The sequence below is a fragment of the Emys orbicularis genome, chromosome 5 (genome assembly GCF_028017835.1).
Source record: "Emys orbicularis isolate rEmyOrb1 chromosome 5, rEmyOrb1.hap1, whole genome shotgun sequence".
NCBI classification, from domain to species: domain Eukaryota; kingdom Metazoa; phylum Chordata; order Testudines; family Emydidae; genus Emys; species Emys orbicularis.
In genome coordinates this window covers 142,782,798-142,806,465 of record NC_088687.1, presented here as the reverse complement: position 1 = coordinate 142,806,465, position 23,668 = coordinate 142,782,798, and the positions used below count along the sequence as shown (strand labels likewise).

The following is a 23,668-nucleotide window of genomic DNA, read 5'->3' as shown; positions in this document are numbered from 1 at the left end:
CAGCAGCAGGTCTTCAGCGCAAGCTGTAGCAGCCCAGGAGTTTAGCTCTGAAGATCTTCACTTCCATCCTTGACATTGGCAAACCTGGCACTGGCTACCTGAATGCTACGCTTCCTTCCTTCCATCAGATCAGTTCCACCAAGTGGCTGGCTCAGGGCCTGCCTCGCCTGGGGAAGACGGCCTGTGAGGTTTTATTGTTTGCAAAGGGCTCTTTGGTCCGGGGATGAAGGAGAGAAGGGCCAAGGATTATTACTACTTACTGGGGCTTAGACATCAAAGTGATTGATGGGTGCCTTAAAAATACCGGCAGTAGATGACTTATATCAGCATTTGGCTTTCCACTGCACCCCATTGTGCATCTTTTACTGTCCTTTAAAGCTCTGTGCTCTATTGTCAAAAGGAAAATCAAACAAAGAGAAATCCGGAGACCTGACCAGCTTGTCCACCTTGTTAGCTACAAAGCCTGAATTAGTGAGGCAATCTGCCTGTTGGATTGTGGCTAGCAAGGGGACAGATCCGGCAGGATTTCCATGCATAGAACTCCATACTGGCTTCAGATGGAATAGCAGAATCAGGCTCACAGATTGCAATTATTGCTAGCCCCAGGCAGCTAAAGACCGTTGCACTGACTGAAGATAGTTGCTGATTGGATGTAGCTAGACAGGGGTGCAATTAAATAGGCACTGGCCGGCCGGACCGGTCGCTAGCCAGGGTGACAGTTCTGTAGCCGCGGGCCCTGGGAGCAGGGCTCAGCAACACCTGCTGCCCGCCACAGACCAGGCCGGAGGCTACTTCACTGCCACCCTGGCTAGCGACCGGTCCGGCCGGCCCGCGGCTACTTCACCGCCACCCTGGCTAGCAACCGGTCCGGCCACCCTGCGGCTACTTCACCGCCACCCCGGCTAGCGACCGGTCCAGCCGGCCCGCGGCTACTTCACCGCCACTCTGGCTAGCAACCGGTCTGGCCGGCCTGCGGCTACTTAACTGTGACCCCGGCTAGTGACCGGTCTGGCCGGCCCGCGGCTACTTCACCGCCACCCTGGCTAGCGACCGGTCCGGCCACCCTGCGGCCGCTTCACCGCCACCCTGGCTAGCGACCGGTCCGGCCACCCTGCGGCCGCTTCACCGCCACCCTGGCTAGCGACCGGTCCGGCCACCCTGCGGCCGCTTCACCGCCACCCTGGCTAGCGACCGGTCCGGCAGGCCTGCGGCTATTTAACTGTGACCCTGGCTAGCGACCGGTCCCCCGGCCTGGCCTGTGGCGGGCAGCAGGTGTTGCTGAACCCCGCTCCCAGGGCCCGCCCACGGCTCTCAGCAGCGCCCCCTGCTGGCCCAAGCGGCCGGTTGCGCCCCGCGCCGCGGTGCTGATGCTGATGGTGCCGGGACCGGCTGCCCGCAGCATCCCGGCCGGCCGCGCCGAGGCGCTCCAGGGGGCCGGCGCCGCAGCTGCTCCTCCCGCCCCCACTCGCTGCCCGCCCGGCCGCGGCGCTCGGTCTCGCTGCCCTGCGCCCCCGGCCGGCCGGCGGAGCCATGCTGCGCTGCCTGCTGCTCGGAGCCTCCAGCCTCCCCAACCTGGAGAAGCGGGACAAGCAGAGCGACCCCGTGGCCAGCCTGACTTTCCGAGGTGAGGGGCGCCGGGTCCCCCCGGCTACATGGGGCGCGGGGGGGGGGACAGGAGGACCGGACCCCCATGGCCACTTACAGGGGAGGGGTTTTATTGGGGGGCAGCCAAGGAAAACTCTCCCCCCCTCAGCTGTTGGTCTCCCTGGGTGCAGGTCCCATAACTTCCCAGCCTTGGGTTGGGTGCTGCTGCCCCTCTGTCTCTTGGGGGCAGAGATCCCCCCCGGGGCACTGGCAGGGAGACGGGGCTGGTCCCCGGGGACACCGGCGTGAATCCGGGGGCCCTGGCTGCAGCTGACAGATGGTCTCTGGCTAGGGGATTGCTGTTCCTCCTCTCCTGCTCCCCGATATAGATGCTCTGTCCCGGGATTGAATCCCGACGGAGAGATGCCGGATGGACACACATGCCCTGGGGTTTCCTATCGTTCGTTGCCTTGGCACCTCGGCTCCCCTTTTTATGTTTTGAAGTCGGTTTATCTTAAATTTGTCAGCCCGGCTGCTCCTGTCTTGTGTGTGTCTAGCCCCTGCTGTGCTCCAATACCAGGACAGTGAGAACCGGACAAAACCCTGCATGGTTAGTGGCATGCCCCCAGCCTCCGGGCGGGATCGGAGCGCCATGGTGCAGGGCGCTGAATCAACAAGTAATAATAAGACCCATCTCTTAGCATCTGGAGAGCTCAACGTGCTTTACAAAGGAGGTCAGTATCCTGACCCCCATTTTACAGATGGGAAAATGGAGGCACAGGCAGGTAAAGTGACTTGCCCAAGGTCACCCAGCAGGCTGGTAGAAGAGACAGGAATAGAACCCAGGTCTCCTCGCCCCCTACGTCTCCATCCACTTGGTCATGCTGCTAGAGTCTCATGGGTGACCCCTTGTGCCCACATGGAGCTCCATGGACTTCAGTTGTGGTCGGGCACAAGGTTTCATCTCCATGGATCTGGCCCAAAGGGACAGAATCTGGAGGGCTTCCAGTCTAGGAGACACAGTGGGCTGATGAACTAGCAGCATTTCACTAGTCATGGGTTTCCTTGCATGCGAGCGGTGGCTTGTGGTTTTATTCTGGATGGGGGTTTACAATTCCTGAAGCTGATCTCCCCGAACTGTTGCTAGCAGGTGGGTGAGGGGTGCTTTATAGAAAAGCCTTCTTCCTACATGAATCAAGTGTATTACTAACTTGGGGCAGTTTTTGCTTGTCGGTAGGGTGTGGAGGGAAAGGTTTTCCCTGTATCGGTGGGGGAGGATGAACAGTTTCCCAGGTGACGTCGTTAAATGGTCACTTTACTAAAAGCTCAGTGCACAGATTAGGTGATGCCATCTTCATCAACCCAGGTGAAGCGCTGCCACAAATAAACATCAAAGGGAAAGTAATGGGCCAGGTCCACAGCTGCTGTAGATCAGCCTAGCTTCATTGAAATCCACAGAGCTCTGGTGACTTAGACCAGTTGAGGATCTGGCCCAAGAACTTCCTAATTAGACAGCGGAGGCCCCAGCGCTAATTCTGCTTTACAGGTTACTTTCTGTATGCTTGTACATGGTGCTCGGTACTACAGCTAAGGTCATGGTAGAAATGGAGAGACAGAGATAGGAACCCTGATTGGTAATAAAAGGCACCGATGGATTTTTGCATGCCATCCAGTTAAATATTGCCTGGCTGTGTATATGTACTGTGTATACTGGATCCGCAGAGGCAGATCTCATTGCAGGATCGGGACTCAAATTTGGTTTAAAACAGGCAGAATTTTAGGAACCAACTTTCCATTATTTATCCTGAATTGGGGCCAGTTATTTATGCTCAAGGAAAGATCCCACAGCAGTTTCATATTCCTGAATGAGTAACTTCTTTGTGTCTCTCCCTTTGGGGCTCAGGCAGGCCCTGGTGAGGCTGGGATGTATGCTTGGGCATTGGCCCAAGGCGGCAATATATTGGGCCCCAATCCTGGGCTCACATATGCAGGCAGAGCAACTTCAGATGTGAGGTCTTGGGCCCCGGGCTGGCAAGGGACTCACACATGTTGATCTTTATGCCTGGTGAGTAGTTCCACTGAAATCAGTGGGATGCCTTGAGGTGCATAAAAGTTAAGCATGTGGCTTGCAGGGCCAGGGTCTTGGTTTGCAAACATCAGAGGGGGGAACATGTAGATTCAGTCCCTCCCCAAGCCATGTTTCCCCTGAATTGCTCTGAAAAGAAAAACAAACAACCCATGAAAGTATTCTTATAAAATTCTTTAAAACAACACCACCACCACCTAAATTTAGGCCCATCCCTAAGCCTGGCTACCCGGTTCAGAAGCCTGGATCGCAGCGCTGGGATTTACATGTGTTCGGATTCTGTGAATCTGCTTGGAATTACAGTGCCCATATATAGTAATAGTGAATGCTGTGTGTGACGGACAGAGGGGAAGAAAATCCATCAGGGAAACCTTTCGGGAGGCCTTTGGCATTTGAGTCACTGCTATTGTTTTTGTGCCTCACGCTAAAGGCTTTTCCTTTTCCTTTTCCCCTTTGCACAAACTGACTAGCACCCAGAAACGCCGTTACTAGGGCTAAAAGCTGCAGGCACCCGGGGGTTGGTGGAGTCTCGGTGGTAATCATGCTTTTCAAATTCAAACTGGAAACAAGGCTGGGGGTAATCAACCACGGAACGTACCTAGCGCCGTGGTGGATTCTGCACGGGACTGGAAGGCCCTCCTGGGTCATAGCATCCAGTCCCCTGCTCTCAGAGGCAGCCCCGTCATATCATCCCATTCATAAACTTCTCACGCCCCATCTCCAGACTAGTTCGGTGGTTTGCCCCCGTGGGAAGCTGTCCCGGAACCTGCCTCCTCTGAGGGTCAGAAACCTTCTAATTTCCAGCCGAAGTTTACTCCTGGCCACTTGTTCTTGTTCCAACATGGTCCTCTAGCTTCAGCAGCTCTTCTCCCTCCCAGAAGTATTTGCAGAGAGCAACCCGATTCCTTCTCAGCCTGCATTTTCAGGGGCAGCACGTTTGGATAATTTTTGGTGGTGCCCAGAACGGGTCCAAATCCTGCCCCCCCCCCACCTGCCTAAGGCTCTGGGAGGGTGTTTGGGTGCGGGCTCTGGGCTGGGTGAGGGGTTGGGCTCTGAGAGGGAGTTTGGGTGCGAGGTGCAGGCTCTAGGCTGGGGCGGGGGATTGGGGTGTGGGAGAGGTGAGGGGTTGGGCTCTAGGAGGGAGGTTGGGTGCGAGGTGCAGGCTGTAATTTAATTAAATAACTTTATAAAATCTTATGATAAAGAAACAAATCATAATCTAATTTTTACAGCAGGACATGGCTATGTTATAATCCACAGACATTATCTTCACAGTTCTACAGAAACACAAATAAAGGGAACAAATGCAAATCTGAACAGTTCAGTCCCCACAGAAATACAGTGAGAAGAAACTGAAAGTCCCCAAAAGCTTAGGTTTAGTCTCAGTTAGAGTCTCTGATCACCAAATCTGGACAATCTGCTGAGTCTAAAACGACCTCTTCCCTCCCCTTGCTTGTAGGAATCTTCAGCTGGATCCAGGCAGACTCTTCCGCTGCTGACATCCCTGCTAGCCAGCCAGCGAACTGATTAACCCACCACTCAGTTACGTGTCTAGAATTAAAGAAAACCCTGTTACAAGAAAACACAAAACGGAGACTAGCAAAATAGAAATGACTCTTTCCCCATTACTGCATTTAAAGAAAATTGGTTTTATTGGGGTGACATTTTTCCAGAGGAGAAACGTCAATCTTGCTGAAATTTTTCAGTTTGCTGATTGGGAGAATTGAAACTACAATTTTTCATTTTGAGAGGTCAATTGGAAATGACATTTTTTTGTTTTGAAATGTCGCATTGTTTGGGTTGGAAAATGTTGTCATTTTGGGGTTTGACGCTCTCAGTTTAACACTTGTTGGGATTTTTGTGGGCGCAAAACGTTTATGTTTTGACTTTCTGTTCTAGCAGGCAACAGAACCGAATTTCCAACTGTCAAACGTGCTATTTCCCACCTATCTCTATACTAATTATTACTTAGTCCAGTGATACTCTGACTGCAATTGGGTCTTTAATGTGTCACCTGCAGCTCTTTGCAGCACGTGATATTAAAACATTGTGTGATTTAATTATTAACCTATCAGGATGCTTTTATTGTGTTATTAACCAATTATAGTTGATAAATACTTGATTAGTGATTTCGCTGTGAAAATTATATATATAAAACACACACACACACAATATTTCCTGGCACACTGTTTAAATATGAATCTATAGTACAATAGTAAATGAAACAGTGAATTCACGCTGCTGTGGCTCGTTTGGGTAACGTTGATCGCTAATTTGGCTCCTGACCACTGAGGTCTGAGTATCACTGACTTAATATAGTATTGATTACAGCTCATTATTTATTAATCATAATAGTTGTATCTGCTGCTGTTCATCCATAGATCTCAAAGCACTTTACAAAGGAGGGCAGAATCATTATCCCCATTTTACAGATGGGGAAACTGAGGCACCGAAAGGTGAAGTGACTTGCCTGAGGTCCCCAGCATAGCAGTGGCAGAGCCAGGAATTGAATCCAGGTCTCCTCAGTTCCAGTCCTGTGCCTGAATCACTAGGCCACACTGCCACTCCCTTGTAATTGTAGACAGTGGATTCTGCTTATTGGCAACCTCTTGGTTCCCAGCAAGAAGTTTCCATTCTCCAGCAGTTGCTGTTATGCAGAAAGCAGACTTGAGGGGCTGCAGTCAGGGCAGGAAGCACTGGGATGTGCCAAGCCTGGGCCCTGGTGCCAGGGCAGGATGCAGCCTGGAGAGCTGAGGGAGAGATGCCAGGCAGAACATGGGCTCCTAGTGTCTCCGTTCCTCGGGGAAAGCCCCAGCATCTGGAATGCAGCCCCCACCCTGCCTGCAGCGCCAGGACTCTGGCAGGGGCTCCCTGGGAACCTTCAAGGGAGACAGGGTGAATGGCTACCGCCTGCTTATAGTGCAAGGCACGCTTGTCTGTGCCCACTGGGGGAAACTCACAGCAAACTACCAGCTGCTGGCAAGAAAAGTGTCCTGGAGCTCTGCCAGCCCTGCTCTTCCCCGTGCAGGCTGACGGTTTTCACCCCCCCCCCCCCCGTCTGTCGGCTCCTTAAGTGAGTACTTGGGGCAGAGCAGAGATAGTTAGCCCCCGGATTCCTGCTTTAGCCCCAGGGCACAGGTCCCACCAACCTGTCTGTACACCCCACTGCGTTACACTCGAGTGCCCAGTTCCTTGACCTCCGGACACCCGCAGCGCGCACAGATTTTCATCAGTTTCACCTAAGTTCAGCACTCTCCTGAGCATGCGGCACTTAAACTTCCATTTGGTTTTACTATAGACACGACTATTTGGCAGAGCGTAAGATAAAGATTCAGACAAAAGCCAGTATAAGGACTGGAAGCAGGTGGTTACGGAGAAAAGAAAAACCTCCCCACGCAAGCTAGAGGCTCCATGTACTAACTAGTTCCTTTCCTGTCTAATAAGGGATTTCTCACGCAACCATCATGCAGCGCTTGTCCAGTGGAGAGAGTGGGGATCTGCTTTCCGTGAGGCAGGCATGCTGGCCGAATGGCTCCTCTGTAACGGAGGCCACTTCGAGCCCCCTTTTCTCCTTGTATGTAGTCCCAGTGTAACGATGCTGCCTTTGGTAGGACACAACTGAGAGTATCAATTCAGGATGAATTGCTTAGAGCAGGGCAGTTACAGCCCAAAGCTGGGGGTCCTTTATTTTCAAGGCACCAAACCAGCCAAACAGAGAGGACTTTGGTTTACCCCACTGGCTAACCATAAGTCACACAAGCAATTCCCTTAGGCCAGAGGTGGGCAAACTATGGCCTGCGGGACCATCCTGCCTGGCCCTTGAGCTCCCGGCCGGGGAGGCTAGCCCCTGGACCCTCCCCTACTGTCCCTCCTCCCCCACAGCCTCAGCTCACTGCGCCGCCCACGCTCTGGGCGCCACTCCTGCTGGGCAGCGCGGGGCTGCGAACTCCTGCTGCTCTGAGCGGCATGTTAAGGGGGTGGGGAGCAGGGGGGTTGGATAGGTGTGGGAGTCCCAGGGGACCTGTCAGGGGGCAGGGGTGTAGATAGGGGTCAGGGCAGTCCAGGGACAGGGAGCAGGGAGAATTGGATGGGGGTGGGGCCTCGGGGGGGCAGTTAGGGGTGGGGGGTCCCGGGAGGGTGTGTTCAGGGGACAAGGAACAGGGGGGGTTGGATGGGTCATGAGTTCTGGGAGGGGCGGTCAGGGGGCGGGGAGCAGGGGGGTTGGATAGGCCTGGGAGTCCCAGGGGGCCTGTCAGGGGGCTGGGGTGTGGATAGGGGTCGGGGCAGTCAGGGGGAGTTCGATAGGAAGTTGAGTCCCAGGGGGCAGTTAGGGGTGGGGGGTCCCAGGAGGGAGCAGTCAGGGGACAAGGAGCAGGGGGGGTTGGATGGGTCAGGGGTTTTGAGGGGGGCAGTCAGGGGGAAGGAAGTGGGAGGGGGAGGATAGGGTGCGGGGGCCAGGCTGTTTGGGGAGGCACAGACTTCCCTACCCGGCCCTCCATACAGTTTCGCAACCCCGATGTGGTCCTCGGGCCAAAAAGTTTGCCCACCCCTGGCTTAGACACTCTAGTTTCCCAGTATCGCCGCCAGCACTGCTCCTTATGGGGATGACTGGTTATGAAAACCGATACCCCAGTAAAAGAAAAAGTTCTCCTGATCCCAAAGGACCAAGCCCCAGACCCAGGTCAAATGATAACTTAGATCTTACCCAAAATACACGCTTATAGCCAATTCTTATCAACTAATCTAAAATTTATTAAAAAAGAAAAGAGAGAGAGAGTTGGTTGAAAGATCAATATACATACAGACTTGAGTTCAATTTCTTGAGGTCAGATACATAGCAGAGATGGAGAGTTTGTAGTTGCCAAAAGTTTTTTTAGAAATAGTCCATAGGTTATAGTCCAATGTCCGTATTCAGGGTGACTCCAGTCAGTGACTGGGGATCTCAATTCTTATGGCGTAGGGTTTCCCCTTCTTGAAACCCAAAGCAGATCTGAGATGAAGCAGGATCGTGTCCCAGGGTTTTTATACATTTCCAGCAGCTGTTTGGCCTGAGAAAACAATAGGCTTAACTCTCCTTCTCCCAAACATCCTGGCAATTAGCACAGGATAATTTAGCCATTAAACAGTTCAGATACAGGTTACCACAACCTTCAAAGAGACAGTATCGTAGCCAATGAGGTTAATCCGAGGCGCGATTATTGCTAATTGAAAACTTTTCCCTCAAGTGTCTTCCTAATTGTTAATACACCGCTACCTTGATATAACGCGACCCAATATAACACGAATTCAGATATAACGCGGTAAAGCAGTGCTCCGGGGGGGCGGGGCTGTGCACTCCGGCGGATCAAAGCAAGTTCGATATAACGCAGTTTCACCTATAACGCGGTAAGATTTTTTGGCTCCCGAGGACAGCGTTATATCGAGGTAGAGGTGTACTCCTTTTTTGATCTTTGAATCAAAGCCATAGTAATAGACAAGACTTGTTTGCTTACATCACAAGACCTGAGCAAACAGCTCCCCTTCTATCTCTAACACTGCAGGCTGCATTTCAAAGCTCTATTCATTTACTTAGCTTCCTAACAAGTCTTTAAAGTTCGGCCATGGGTCATGTCAGTCTGTGAGATAATTGACTCTTTCTGGCTCTGTGTCACCTTTCAATGAAATATTACATTACACCGGAGTAGGCAACCTATGGCACACGTGCCAAATGCGGCACGTGAGCTGATTTTCAGTGGCACTCACACTGCCTGGGTCCTGGCCACCGCTCCGGGGGGCTCTGCATTTTAATTTAATTTTAAATGAAGCTTCTTAAACATTTAAAAAACCTTATTTACTTTACATACAACAATAGTTTAGTTATATATTATAGACTTATAGAAAGAGCCCTTCTAAAAACGTTAAAAGGTATTACTGGCACGTGAAACCTTAAATTAGAGTGAATAAATGAAGAGTCGGCACACCACTTCTAAAAGGTTGCCAACCTCTGTATTACACTCATAACGTCACACCCAGACCTTTTGTCTCTCTTCATCGCAAGGGCGTTTCGTTAACTTCAGATCACCCTGATGGTCCCCCCGGCTCAAGGTGTTTTTCTTTGGCTCTTTTATGCTTCGTAATGGCCCAAGCGCGCACCTTGTCTAGACGCTCTACTCTTGGCTGGGAGCTGGGAACCGTTCTCACATGTGATGGAGTTAGCTCTGAGAACCAGCCACTCCCTGGTGTCCTGTTTCATCTCCAGCAGCTTTGGTCACAATATTAGACATGTTATGTGACTTTTAAAATATTTCCCCACCAACATCCTGCAACCAGTGAGTTTTTAGCTTTTGGCAGAGACCGCGCATGGCCCCTTCGGTGAAATAGGGTGAAGATGGTGATCACAAGAGAAACATGCCCACCAAGGGATGTCTAAGCAAGTCCCTGGGTGCAGACTGGTAATTGTCAACTCTCTGGGACTGACAGCCAGAGGCCTTCCATGTGGGGCTGAAGCATGTAACATAGCTTCACGGGGCTCTCCTGATTATCCACATTTTTAATGATCCAATCTGGCCCTGGTCCCAATTAGATTGGATAAACGGGGTCCCAGTGTAGAAGTTTGACAAAGCATAAGATTCAAATACAAGGATTGGAAACGTGTGGTTACAGATAAAAGAAAAACCCACAGTGCAATCTTCAGTTCACCCCAATGGTCCCCCTGTTCAGGGGCTTTTTCTTGAGCTCTTTTAAGCTTTGAAAAGGCCCAAGTGTGTAACCTTGTGTAGACTGTCAACTCTTGGCTGGGCTAGGTTGAAATTGTCAATTATTCTCACTCTTGCTGGGGTTACCTCTGAGAACCAGCCACCCCTGGTGACCTGCTTCACTCCCAGCAGCTTTGGACACAATATTCAACATGTTACATGGCTCTTACAATATTTCTGGTACATGCATCCTGCAATAACCATGACAACCAGCGAGTTCTTCGCTTTCGGCAGAGACCACGCAGGGCCCCTTTGGTGAAATATCATGCAAGTGGCCATCATGGGGAAACATGCCTGCCTAGGGACGTCCCTGGGTACAGACTCATAACTGTGTACTCCCACTTTGATATCAATGTGGTCCATTTGGGTCACACTCCGCCCCACTGTGTGAGCACGTGGGTGCCCCAGCCCATTATCTGTGTGGGTGGCTGTGGCATTCCCCAGGGTACAATCTGGACTGCTGTGTTCCCTTAACTCTCCAACTTGGGGTGCTTTTGACACTGTTTTGCTTTGAGATCAACCACTTCTGGCCAGTTCACACACAGCCACGATCCTGCAAAGTCACTCCCATCTTGATTACATGAATACTCAGGCTAGACATTCATGAATTACACCCAGGGCTACACCAGCAAACTCCTAGTCCCGGGAAATGTGTGTCTTGTATTGCCCAGATCTCTTCTTCCGTGCAACACCAAGCTCATAGAAAGTCTGTCATTTGTCAATGACACGCACAGACCTTGTTATCTCAAGTGGAGGTTCCCAAACACCCCAGTCCAAACACACTGGTTTAGATAAAACAGTAGAACAAGTTTATTAACGACAGAAAAAAAGCTTTTTAAGTGGCTACAGGTAATGAAGCATAAAAGTCAGAATTGGTTAACCAAAAAATAAAATGTAACTAAATATCTAACTTAGCAATCTCAATGAATTCAAAGCAAAGGTTTGTCTCACCACCTGCTTTTCCAGTCTGACTGGCTGAAATCCTTTTCAATCAGGACCCCTCCCCCAGTCCAGTGTTCCTTCAGGCGTTGTTGCTGCTGTGAGCAGAGAGAAAGGGAAGAAGAGGCGATTTGGGGGCCATGGCTTCCTACCTTTATAGTCCACTCTCTTGCACAAGAGCCATCTCCTGCTATGGCCCACGTGCCATAAAGACTGTGTCTCTTCTAAAATGTAAATTTTTGTTCACTCCCCTCTTCCTGCCAGTGAATGGCCACTCCACTGTGTGATGGTCCTGATGATCTTGTTGATACCTGGCTGGGTCATTAATTGCTGAGAAACTGGTTTGTGCCTGCTTTTCTAAACGTGAGACATGCCTTCAACAAGGTTATACAGTAGAATCTCATAACTTCACATTAACAATGTTGCCATACATATTTTACTAGGCTAATAATGATCAGCAAATTATGAGTTTTCAAATGATACCTCACAAGGGGTATCTTGTACAAAACTTATCATAGTCTTGTAAAAAAGGTGAACGTAATGGTGCAGACCAGGGGTTGGCAACCTTTCAGAAGCGGTGTGCCGAGTCTTCATTTATTCACTCTAATTTAAGGTTTCACGTGCCAGTAATACATTTTAACGTTCTTAGAAGGTCTCTTTCTCTAAGTCTATAATATATAACTAAACTATTGTATGTAAAGTAAATAAGGTTTTTAAAATGTTTAAGAAGCTTCATTTAAAATTAAATTAAAATGCAGAGCCCCCCGGACCGGTGGCCAGGACCCGGGCAGTGTGAGTGCCACTGAAAATCAGCTCGTGTGCCGCCTTTGGCACATGTGCCAAAGGTTGCCTACCCCTGGTGCAGACTGTCAGAGTGGCTGGTCCCTGACCACATGCAAGTTTGCTGCAGCACTGGGACATACTGAGCCTGGGCCCCTGGTGCCAGGGCAGGACGCAGTCTGGAGAGCACAGGGAGAGGTATGGTGCAGCCCCAGTGTTTTCTTCCCCGGTTGCAGCCCTGCAAACCTGCCTGCAGCCGGGGTCTGTCTTCCCCAAAAGGTAGCTAGTAAGCAGCATGCCTGTTGCCAATATCCAAATCCCATTAACATTCACATCAGTGGGACGGGATCAGCTCCCGGCAAAATATCGTTATTCCGCCAAAGTTGTTAATCTCGGGATTGCTATTAAGTGGACTCTGCTGTACTGTGCTCTGTGGGACGGAGACTGTGTTTGTGTGGTGCCTAGGTCATGCCTGGAGCTCTAGCACTACTGACATACGAATCAGAACTAGTAATGGGCCTGATCTACCATTTCCAATGCAGTCGGTGGGACAAAACAAGAGTGGGGTTGGTGCGGGGCCTGGGCTGATCACTCTGGCTCAGATACTCAGAAGTCTTTACGCTCCTTAAATACCAATGAGGATCCGGGCCTTTCTGTCGCTGATCCTTTCTGTTCTGTGTTGCCATGTACTGCTAAACGGCTGCCATGTTCCTCCCCAGTCCCGGAGACATCATCATTACATACTGGAGCCCTGGACTACCTCCCGGGGCTACGGTGTAGCTTTAGATCCCTTCTCCTCCCAGTATTGCTCCTGGGGACTCCTCCCTCCTCCCTCGGCTTCCCACCATCCTCCAGCTGAGCCCATTCTGGCCATCTCTCCAGGAATCCTCCTGGCTTTGCATTGCCCCCCTGCCCTGCGTCTTGCCTTAACCCAGGGCCTAACCCTGCAGCCCTCCTTGCGGGATCCGGGATGTTAGACGGGAAGCTCTCTGGGGCTGGGGATGCAGCTTCCTTTTCCTAAAGATCTTCATGGGATAATCAAACGCGGAGCAATATGTTTTGTTGTTTTTTAAAGCAGCAGGAATTTTTGCTCAGCGGGAGATGGGGAGGGCGAGCGTCCGAGGACTTTTCTAACCCTTTTGCTTAACTCCCTTTTTAGGTGTGAAGAAGAGAACCAAAGTGATCAAGAACAACGTGAACCCTGTGTGGAATGAGGCAAGTGGCGCCCCCTTCTGGACCTGCTCCCCTTTCTTGCCAGGAGTAGGGTGACCAGATGTTAAGGGGAAAATATCGGGACCGCTGCAGGGGGGGCGTTTTTTTTCTTTTACACTCACCCGTCCGGGAATTCGGCGGAGAGCCCTTCAGTCGCGGACGGTCTTCGGCGGTATTTCAGCGGCGGGTAATAAACCTTGCCACCAAAGACAGAAGCACCCGCCGCCGAAATACCACCGAAGACCATCCGCGACTGAAGGACTCTCCGCCGAATTGCCGCCGAAGACCAGGAAACAAAATATCGGGACAAATGGCGTCCCGACTGTACTCTGGTCAGGACGCGGGACAAACTCCTCAAAATCGGGACGGTCCCGATTTTATCGGGGCGTCTGGTCACCCTAGCCAGGAGCCACGTTTGCGGGAACCGGAGTTCATTCCATTTCTTGAGTCACAGAGCTTGGTTCTTGATTCTACCCCGTGCGGGAAAAGAGCAGAGCTCTGTATCTCTCTTTTCTAGCACCCGAGTTCATCCCTGGTGTAGCTACACTGCCGTGAGTGCAGTTACACTGGGGGCTAATTCACTGCTGGGTCCAGCTCCCTGGGATCTTGCCTTGATTCATCCCTGTGCCCTGGCCTGTTTCCTCACACAGGCGTGAGTTTCACCAACGCATTATTTGAATAGGATACAAAAGAGCCTCCAGGCTCCTACCGCTTTGCCTGGGGTGTGTTGTGTGGTCAGCAACCAGCTCAGAAATCTCATGCTGTAAAGTGAACTGGCCGCTGCCGCTGCTGAGTGGAATCAGAGCTGCTCGGCTGTGTGTTTTCGACCCCTGTGCTGGAAAGGGAGATTCTCCTTTCGCTCAGGTGGGCAGGGTGGGAGCTCAGTCGCTACTGGGGATTGGATAGCGCCCTTCAGAAAACTTGGTGGGTGCAGGTTTCCCATCTTGATTGTGGCTTCACTAAAGCATCAGCAGCGTCTGAACTCAGGACCATCAGCATCAAAGCACCAGACCTCTACTACTAGAGCGAAAGGAGTAACTCTGTTAGCTGGCAGCAGTAGTAGTCTGTCCTCTAGTAGCCAACCACCGCAAGGCAAGTGCACACCGACTGTGCACAAATGATCCGTGCTCCTAGCAGGAATTAGCTTTAATTGAAAGCCGCACTGCCGCGGGTCCTTTAAGGGCAATCTGGAGTGATCAAAGTGTGACGTATCAGCCACGTGTGGCCTTTGGAGACTTAAAGCACTGCCTTCCACCAACCTCTCCCTGTAGCTACCGTTGTGAGGACAAAGCTGGTTGACCCTAGCACCTTTATTCCTGGTGGAACCAAGCAAATAGCCATTTCTGGTCATGCACTGTATTGGGGAGATGTGTTGTACTCTGCGTGTGGGCAGACATTATGGCTGGGCAGTTTTTCCCTAGATTAGTGACATGTATGTGTAATAAAGGCACAATGCCAATGGATATACATGGAGGGAGTGATGTCCAGGGGCTGGAGATCAGGACTCCTGGGTTTTGCCCTGCCTCTACGGCTAAGTAGCTGGGTACCCTTGGCCAAGTCCCCAATCCTGTGGGTCTCCCTCCCTTTTCAAAAACCCTGGTGCTGAAGGGGTTTGTGGGGCATGAGCTCTCCACCTGTGGGAATTGTATTTTGCCATGACCCTCAGCAGACAGCACACCAACCCATTGAGGTCAACAGGATGATTCACAACAAGGAGTCCGGTGGATGAAGAAGTGAGGCTTTTTACCCACAAAAGCTTATGCCCAAATAAATACGTTAGTCTTTAAGGTGCCACCGGACTCCTTGCTGTTTTTGTGGATACAGACTAACACGGCTGGATGATTCACGTGCTTCAAGTTAATCACATACATATGTGTTTACGGGCTCTGGAGAGAAGGGCAATGTTTGTACGTGTCTCTGAGAGAGCTGTAGCAAAAGCTAATCTACAATGGCCATGGGATCATTATAAGCCATGGCAAAGTGGGTGTGGCCTTGGGCCAGTGCGGTGCTGGAATGCATTCAGTGTTGCCCTGTTGAAAAATGAAACCCATCGGAATGCTACGCAGGATTTCATTTTATATGTATCTAGATCTCTCTAGATATACATGTATGGCTGGAAAAGACCTTCGAGGTCATCTAGTCCAGCCCCCTGTGCCGAGGCAGGACCATGTAAACCTAGATCATCCCTGACTGGTGTTTGTCCAACCTGTTCTTATAAACCTCCAATGCTGACGATTCCACAATCTCCCTAGGTATCTTAACTCCCCTTAGAGTTAGAAAGTTTTTTTCCTTAATATCTAACCTACATCTCCCTTTGCTGTAGATTAAGCCCACGACTTCTTGTCCTACCTTCAGTGGACATGAAGAACAACAGATCACTGTCATCTTGATAACAACCTTTGACATATTTGAAGACTATTATCATGTCCCTCCTCATTCTTCTCTTGGTTAGACTAAACCTGAAATCCAGAACTCAGTTAACCACGGGATTTTCCGGAGATCTGCCGGGTCCAGACTTCCTGGCTTTTCCGTCAATTTCATGATGAACCAGCTATGAAGCTGTGACTTGCTGTGCGGAAGTGGTGGGCTCTCTTGGGATGTCCCGTGGAAATGAACGCTTTTTAAAGTGCTATTTCATCACTGTAGGTACTTTATCTGGTCCTCCTCACTGTAGTATCTGAGCACCTTCATTACATTCCCAACACTCCTGCAAGATTGGCAGATGGGAAACTGAGGCACAGGGTAGCTCAAGTGACTTTCCCAAGGTCACATAGAAAGTTTGTTGCTGAGCCAAGAACTGAACCCAGGTGTCCTAAGTCACAATATAATGCCTCATCCACTGTCCTTCCTAACCAGTGCTTTTAAACAAATGTACCAGGACAGTACGAGCGCTGTCTAATCAGACTCCTGGGTGGGAAGGAAGAAATCTACAAAGCTTCTTTAAAAAAAAATTGGTTAGGATCTCATTAGTGTACATCTGAACTTAAAATTATGAAGAGGTCTTAGGCCATTCCAGTGATTTCCACCAGCCAAGGTCAAGTCTGAATTCATGACTACAGCCGGTCAAAAGATTCTTGATAGAACCGTTTTCTATTGAAAAATGCATTTTTGTTGAAATTGAAACGTTTTACGGGAATGTGTTGATTCCTACACGATTTTTCAGCAGGAAAAAGTCAAAATGTGATTTGACAATGTCGTTTTGATTTTGTTCAGACTTCTATATTATATGAAAACATTCATTTTAATAAAAAGAACAGGAGTACTTGTGGCACCTTAGAGACTAACAAATTTATTAGACCATAAGCTTTCGTGGGCTACAGCCCACTTCTTCGGATGCATATATGCATATATGCATCCGAAGAAGTGGGCTGTAGCCCACGAAAGCTTATGCTCTAATAAATTTGTTAGTCTCTAAGGTGCCACAAGTACTCCTGTTCTTTTTGCGGATACAGACTAACACGGCTGCTACTCTGAAACCATTCATTTTAATATAATTCAGTATGTTATCTTTAATCTCATATATTAGATATAATATTTAATCTTTTAGTAGAATATAGAAGTCGAAATGAAATGGTTTGATACTATTGAAACGAAATGGTCCCAAATCAATTTTTTTATTAGATTTTTTTCATTTTGTGGGAATTTTCAAAATTTTCATCTTTTCTGGTCTGATTTTTGTTTTTAATTTATTTTGGAATTTCCCATGGAATGAAAATTTGGGTTCCTGAGAAACTTTGGCAATCATGGCAAATGCTGTGATCTGAACACCCTTCATTTCTGCAGGAGGAATGTGGGAAGAATTGGCTGTGAATGTTTTTGAGGTAGCAGTTTTCTGTGGAAATGCAGTCAAATCAAAATCAGCACATTTAGTGGGAATGTCTCAATTTTGATAAACTTTTTGACCAGAGACAGTTGAAGGTCAAAAAGTTTTGATACGGTAAAAACATTTCATTTTGACTTTTCCATTTTGTTTCACTTAGTTTAGTGTCTCTTATATTAAACTATTAATTTTAATAATAATTATAGAGTGTGTTTAATATTACATTTTGTTTCAACATTATTGAAGCGAAACAATGTTTTTGAATAGAAACTTTTTAGAATTTCGATTTTTTTTGTCCTGATTTGGAGTGAAAATAAATTTTGAAATGTCAGAATTTCCTGTGGGATGGAAATTCCATTTTTCGGCTGGCTTTAGCTGTGGGTCAGTAGCTGTCTCTGCTAATGCTATAACACGGCGATGATCTTTTATTGTTTCTCTTCTCGCTCTAGGGGTTTGACTGGGATCTGAAAGGAATTCCCTTAGACCAGAATGCCGAGCTCACTGTTGTTGTCAAAGACCATGAGACTGTTGGAAGAAACAGGTAAGACGTGCTCCCAAATCTCCTCTGTTGTTTCTTGTCCATTTAAGCTACTGATTTGTTGATAAGGGAGGCTGTCGGGCAGCTCATAACCCAAAACACGGGGTTTTATTTTGGGTGGAGGGCAAACCAAGTTTCCCAGTTCTCGTCTTCTGACTCTGTCCTGCACCAGCGGTTGCTCTTTACTCCTGGGCTGCATGTATAAAATCCCCGTCCCAGATCAGGAAGGCTGAGTTATACATCTCCATGGCATAGCCGTAAACGATGCGGGCAGGGGAGAATCACAACCATAGATTGACCTCCTGCTCCCCCAAGCCCCTGCTCTGTACTCAAATCCCTTCTTAAGATTCTTCCATGAAGCCCATGGGTTGTGAGTCAATATTCACGAGGGCTCTTAGCCCAGTGGCTCTCAGCGAGGGGTACGTGTGTGCCCCTGGGGGCAGGCAGAGCTCTTCTAGGGGGTGCATCATCTCCTCTAGAGATTTGCCTACTTTTACAACAGGCTACGTAAAAAGCACTAGCGAAGTCAGTACAAACGAAAATTTCAGACAGACAATGACTTGTTTATAGTGCTCTATGTACTACACATTGAAATGTAAGTACAATATTGATATTCCAATGGATTTATTTTATAACTAGATGGTAACAATGAGAAAGTCAGCAATTGTTCAGTACTAGTGTGGCTGGGACACTGTGGTATTTTTATGTCTGATTTGGTATGCAACTAGTTTTTAAGTGAGGTGAAACTTGGGGTACGCACGACAAATCAGACTCTGGAAAGGGGTACAGTCATCTGGAAAGGTTGAGAGCCACTGGCGTAGAGTACAGTTGGGCCATTCTGGTTGTACAGTACTGCCAATTTCTTTCTCTCTGTAGTGGTCTGTTCTTTTGCTGATGTAGCTAATAACTTTAGGTCAGCTTCTGCCTTCAGATGAATGTCTGTGTAATATACTGCTTAAACATATGCTATGCCCCCCTCTGGTGGCTGGGCCACAGAGAAGATAACAGTCTACTACTGCTGCCAGCTAGTGAAGTCCCTCCTTTAGCTGAAGTGGTAGAGGTCTGTGCTGCGGTGTTGAAGATCAGGGGTTTGACCCTGTGGAGGGGCAGTAGTGCATAGTGTGGCTAGTGGATAGAGCACAAGACTGGGACTCAGGGGAGCAGAGTTCTGTTCTTGGCTCTGCTCTCCTGGGACCTTGGGGAAGTCACTTCACCTCTCTGCTTCAGTTTCCTCATCTGTTAAATGGGAATAATGATAGTGATCTCTGCCTAAAGTGTTTTGAGATCTGCTGATGAAAACGCTAGATAAGGTATGATTATTACAGACACACATGGAGCTCCTCTGACTTGAGTAGGGGCTGGGCACATGTGACTAACGCCAAGGGCAAAATTTGGCTCTTTTGGTCTTCTCTGCTTTAACTCCAAAAGCTTCGTTTGCTCAGGGAGCTGGGTGAGCAGTGCAGAGGGGCCCTGGGGAAGGGGAGCCGCATGCTGGGTTTTCTTTCCTTTCCCGCTCTTAAAGCCAAGGACCTGGGAGGGGGTTGAGTTTCATCCTGTCTGTCTATAAGTAGGTAACAGGATTTCTAAGCAGAGGTCTCTCTGGAGCGACTGGGGGTTTGGTTTGCCTCCTAGTGCGAGCTGCTGGCCTGTCCTGGTTAATGTTAACAAATGGCTTGTGTGACTTATGCCACCTACACGCGGCGTGTGGGTGAACTTCAGCGGCGCTGTTGAGAGGAATGTGCTGCGTTTCTGATGCCATTGAGTCGAAAGCATGGGGGGAGATGGCGGGTTTTCTCGAGTACCGAGAATGTAAAGAACCCTTTGTGCCTCTACAGCACATTCCATAGAAGTGCTGTGGGCTGGCTGGCTGTGAGTATGGCTAATGCCTGGCCCAGGGAAAGGCTAAGGTATGTAATGCTCAGGTGCTCTCCTGTAGCTTAAGTGGCAGAGGCTAGTGGCTGTAGAGGATGAGGGTTCTAAGCCCACCTCCCTCTGTGTAACCTTTTATCCCCTGGGTAACCCTGTAAGTGTCGCGAGGTGTAAAGATTAAGTCCTCTTTAGTGACTTGGCTAAGCTGGGTTTGTTTCCCTTCCTGTGTCTGGCCAGGCTCATGCTGCGCTGGAGCTGGGGAGGGAGTTGGTTGTAATATAAACATTCCCGGAAGCTTCCTTCCCAAACAGCATTTGCACTGTGCGCCTGTGTGCGTCCGGGCTCTCGGGGAACCCTTTATTTATTTTTTAGTTTAATCACTTCTGAGACGGAACCGTCGCTCTCTGCCTCCTAGATCGGCGTGTGTGGAGGCTCCGCCTTGCGTTCGGCAAGCAGGGGGTTAACTCTACACCACTCCCCTTGCACAGATGGGGAGGCAGTGAGATGGGGCTAGAGGCTACAGGCTGATCAGCTTCCCAGCATGGCTTCACTGCTAGGGCCATGGACGGCTTGCCCTGGAGAGAATGCTCCATGGCCAGTCATTACAGGACTGAAGCAGCAGCCCAGACTACAGTTTTCCTGTTGCTTGTATCTTCTGGCAATTAGGGTTATAGCACGCTTGCAGAGTGTGATGTGGCTTCCTCTATTGGACTTATCCACATAGGCTGTTCTCTATGTGTTGCTAGAGGATGGCTTACACCGGAACAGCGATCGTCTGTGTCCACACAGGCATAACCCCAGTAGAACTCTATGGGGAGAGGATGTATGTTGCTCAGGGAACTAGTAGAATTTTGAGGGTTTTGTCAGCAAGGCTCCAAACTGAGCATGGACGTACGTAAGGCTGTACCGACCCACGGTGTAGATCAGCCCTGAGTCACTGATTCTAGCTTCGTGGCTGGGTGTGCACCCGTCTCTGAAAATACCATCCACTGTGCCCCTGGAGATAAGAGCGGGCCCATCTGACTCACCCTCCCCCATCCATGCAATGATTTGAAAACATGCTCCTAAGTCTCTTTGGGGGTTTAAAAAAACCCAACCAGACTGCTTCAGAATGCAGCCAGCGAGCAGATATTCCTGCTTTCTCGGGGCTATGTTGTGCTCTGCACACATAATACACCAGCAAAGTAGGTTAATAACCTACTGCAGCTACCGGCTGATAATTACTTCATTAGCTCAAGTACCAAAGATCAATGTGGTGGGGCTGCAGGGCCTGGTTCAAGCCCAGCAGATCATCCATGCAGAGATTGTTACTGTGCCCTGGTTGAAGTTTTGCGGGCAGAATGTAGCCATTCTCCAGGGTTGGAGAGCTTTAGGTTAACTCTGTCTTTTTTAGGATGCAGCATCTAGCTGTCTGGAAGGCCCATTGTAATGGGATTAAGAGTAGTAGAGGGTTGTTTAAGAAAAAGCATGTCTACATTGCTCTCTTTATACTTACAGAGCTTGGAAGGGAGACGAAACCACCGATTTCTGACTATGAGGGGGCTAGGATGAGAACTAATAGGCAGATTGTTCAACGTCTGCCGTAGACAGCTGCGGCTGGCCACTGTCAGAGACAGGACACTGGGCTAGATGGACCTTGGGTCTGAGCCAGTCTGGCCGTTCTCATGTTCCTATAAATGGAATATCTAAGAATAGAAAAAATGATTAAACTAAAAAGAATCCCAAACTCTTCAAACTGCTGGGCAAGCACAGAACAACGTAAAAGGAAAGCGTGGGCTTAAAATTCATACGCTGGGGTGAGTGGGGACACAGATTTCCTTGTTTGTGTTACAAGTAAACACCTTCTCTCCTAAAACCAAAGGTACCTTAACTGTCCTGTTTTGTGTGTCATCATTTATGCTACACTGGCTTTTTGCGTTTTGCTCCGTTGGGAGAATAATAGACTGTTTCTCTACACTTGTGAATGTGTAAACAAAATAGAATCCATTCCAAACTCTAGATGCCTCTGACAAACTGCTTATTTTATGGGATGTGTACTGGACAGACGCCAGCAATTTGCACGGTCCCCCCAGCAATATAGACACAGAAACATTTAATAAACCACAGTAACAAAGGCCTCGATTTAATAAAGCCACTTGAGCATGTGTTTAAAGTTCAGCATATGAGTAAGTCTCTGCAGGATTGTGGTCAAAATTTCCAGCAGAGTCCCTCTGCCCTCCAATCACTTGCTCTGCTCTCAACTTTGTAGGGGTCAAAGAGCAAAGAAGGGCCACACACTGTGATCTGAATGTTAGGCCTGGTCTACACTACGACTTTAATTCGGATTTAGCTGCCTTAATTCGAATTAACGCTTGACCCGTCCACACAACGAAGCCATTTAATTCGAATTAAAGAGCCCTTTAATTCGATTTCTGTACTCCTCCTCGACGAGAGGAGTAGCGTCAAAATCGGTATTGTTAATCCGAATTAAGGTTAGTGTGGCCGCAATTCGATGTTATTGGCAATTAGATGTTATTGGCTACCCACAATGCAACGCTCTGGAAATCGATGCTACTACGGTAGCTTGGACGCACACCACCGAATTAATGGTGCCTAGTGTGGCCGAATACATTCGAATTTATAAAATCGGTTTCCTAAATTCGAATTATATAAATTCGGATTAATCCTGTAGTGTAGACATACCCTTAGCAACTTCAGGATGTAATGGAGTGTGGCCCAAGAGGCTGTAAAGGAAAACACCTTGCCAGAGCCCCCTCTCTCATACCAATACAGCTCAGGTGGCTTTACTGGCAGTATCTTATTGAAGGGAAAAGGCAGGTAGGTCCCTGATAATTTAAGGCTTTATAGGTGAAAACTAACATCTATCTGGTCAATTTCACATTAGTGGGTATGTCAGTTTCACCCGGGGGTTCCCTCACTGTAGCAGGGATGCTGCAGTTTGCCTTGCAGAAGCTGCAGGGGAATGTTATTTTCTTCAGGAACACTTAGAAGCGGGGGAGGGAGGAGAAATATTTCTGCTGAGGAGTGAAAGGCTGTTATTATAAAACTGACGCTGACCTGCCTCTGTGCTCCAGGCGGGAGAGGGCACAAATCTGGGGAAGGAAAGCAGGTCAGGCACACGACTCAGCTTTTCAGAGAAAACTTTGTCTATGATAGGCATTCAAACCTTTTGCTTTAAGAGCTTCTTGCAGACAGAGACCCCCTCAGCACCCATCTATCAGCCAGCCCTCTCCTGAAACAGCAGCATACAGGCTGTAGGCTCCAGCCCCTGCAATAACTCTCTCACCCTGCCCTGACCTCTTCTTAAAGGGGCAGCTTCCACTTCTCTCATGATCTAGTTAGGCTTGGCAGAACTGCATTCTTATTTTTTTAAATAATTTGATGGATAATATCAATGTTTATTTTTAAGAATTTTTTTTTAGTTTTTTATCTATTTAAATTTTCACAGTTGTGGGGGTCGGACAATATTGAATGAGTGTAGATGCTGATATTCAAAAAGTTTGTCACTGTTAAAACACAAATTGTCAACATCACATGTCAAAATATATAAAGTAAAGATCCTTAAATCAAACTCTAAGTTCTCAAGCAGCATTTTTCTTACTTTGCTGATCTGTGCACTTGGATTAGTATCAATGGGAATACTTTTTCATCCGTGTGTGTGTGTGTGTACGGTGAAATGGATGTTGACTGGCATTTACTGATATAAATTACATATAGCTTGGAAAGATTAATTTATCGTTAACAAACATATATGCAATACGCATTCAAAATGATTAAATATAAACAATATGAATCAACTTCTAAAACACAGAATAATAGAATATCAGGGTTGGAAGAGACCTCAGGAGGTCATCTAGTCCAACCCCCTGCTCAAAGCAAGACCAATCCCCAACTAAATCAACTTAAATCAAGCTATTCAAAGGACCTCACAATGCAAGAGGGTGTTGCGGGGTTTTTTGGAGAGAGGTGGGGTGAGAGTATAATTGATTTCTGGTGATGGTGTTCACATTATGAAGGACTCTGCTCCACTCACAGATAAGAACATAAGAACGGCCGTACTGGGTCAGACCAAAGGTCCATCTAGCCCAGTATCCTGTCTGCCGACA

The 23,668-nt window shown here is 48.6% G+C and overlaps 1 protein-coding gene and 1 pseudogene across 1 annotated transcript in view; both read left to right on the top strand.

Moving 5' to 3' along the window:
• Nucleotides 1–1,530: 1,530 nt before the first annotated feature.
• Nucleotides 1,531–23,668, top strand: part of DYSF (dysferlin) — a 266,283-nt gene continuing 244,145 nt past the window's right edge. Inside the window, exons 1-3 of the mRNA XM_065404742.1 lie at nt 1,531–1,624; nt 13,283–13,338; nt 17,605–17,696. Coding sequence (XP_065260814.1) covers nt 1,531–1,624; nt 13,283–13,338; nt 17,605–17,696 — 242 coding nt within the window. The remainder of the gene's footprint in view (nt 1,625–13,282; nt 13,339–17,604; nt 17,697–23,668) is intronic.
• On the top strand, nt 8,816–8,896 carry LOC135879788 (U4 spliceosomal RNA; annotated as a pseudogene).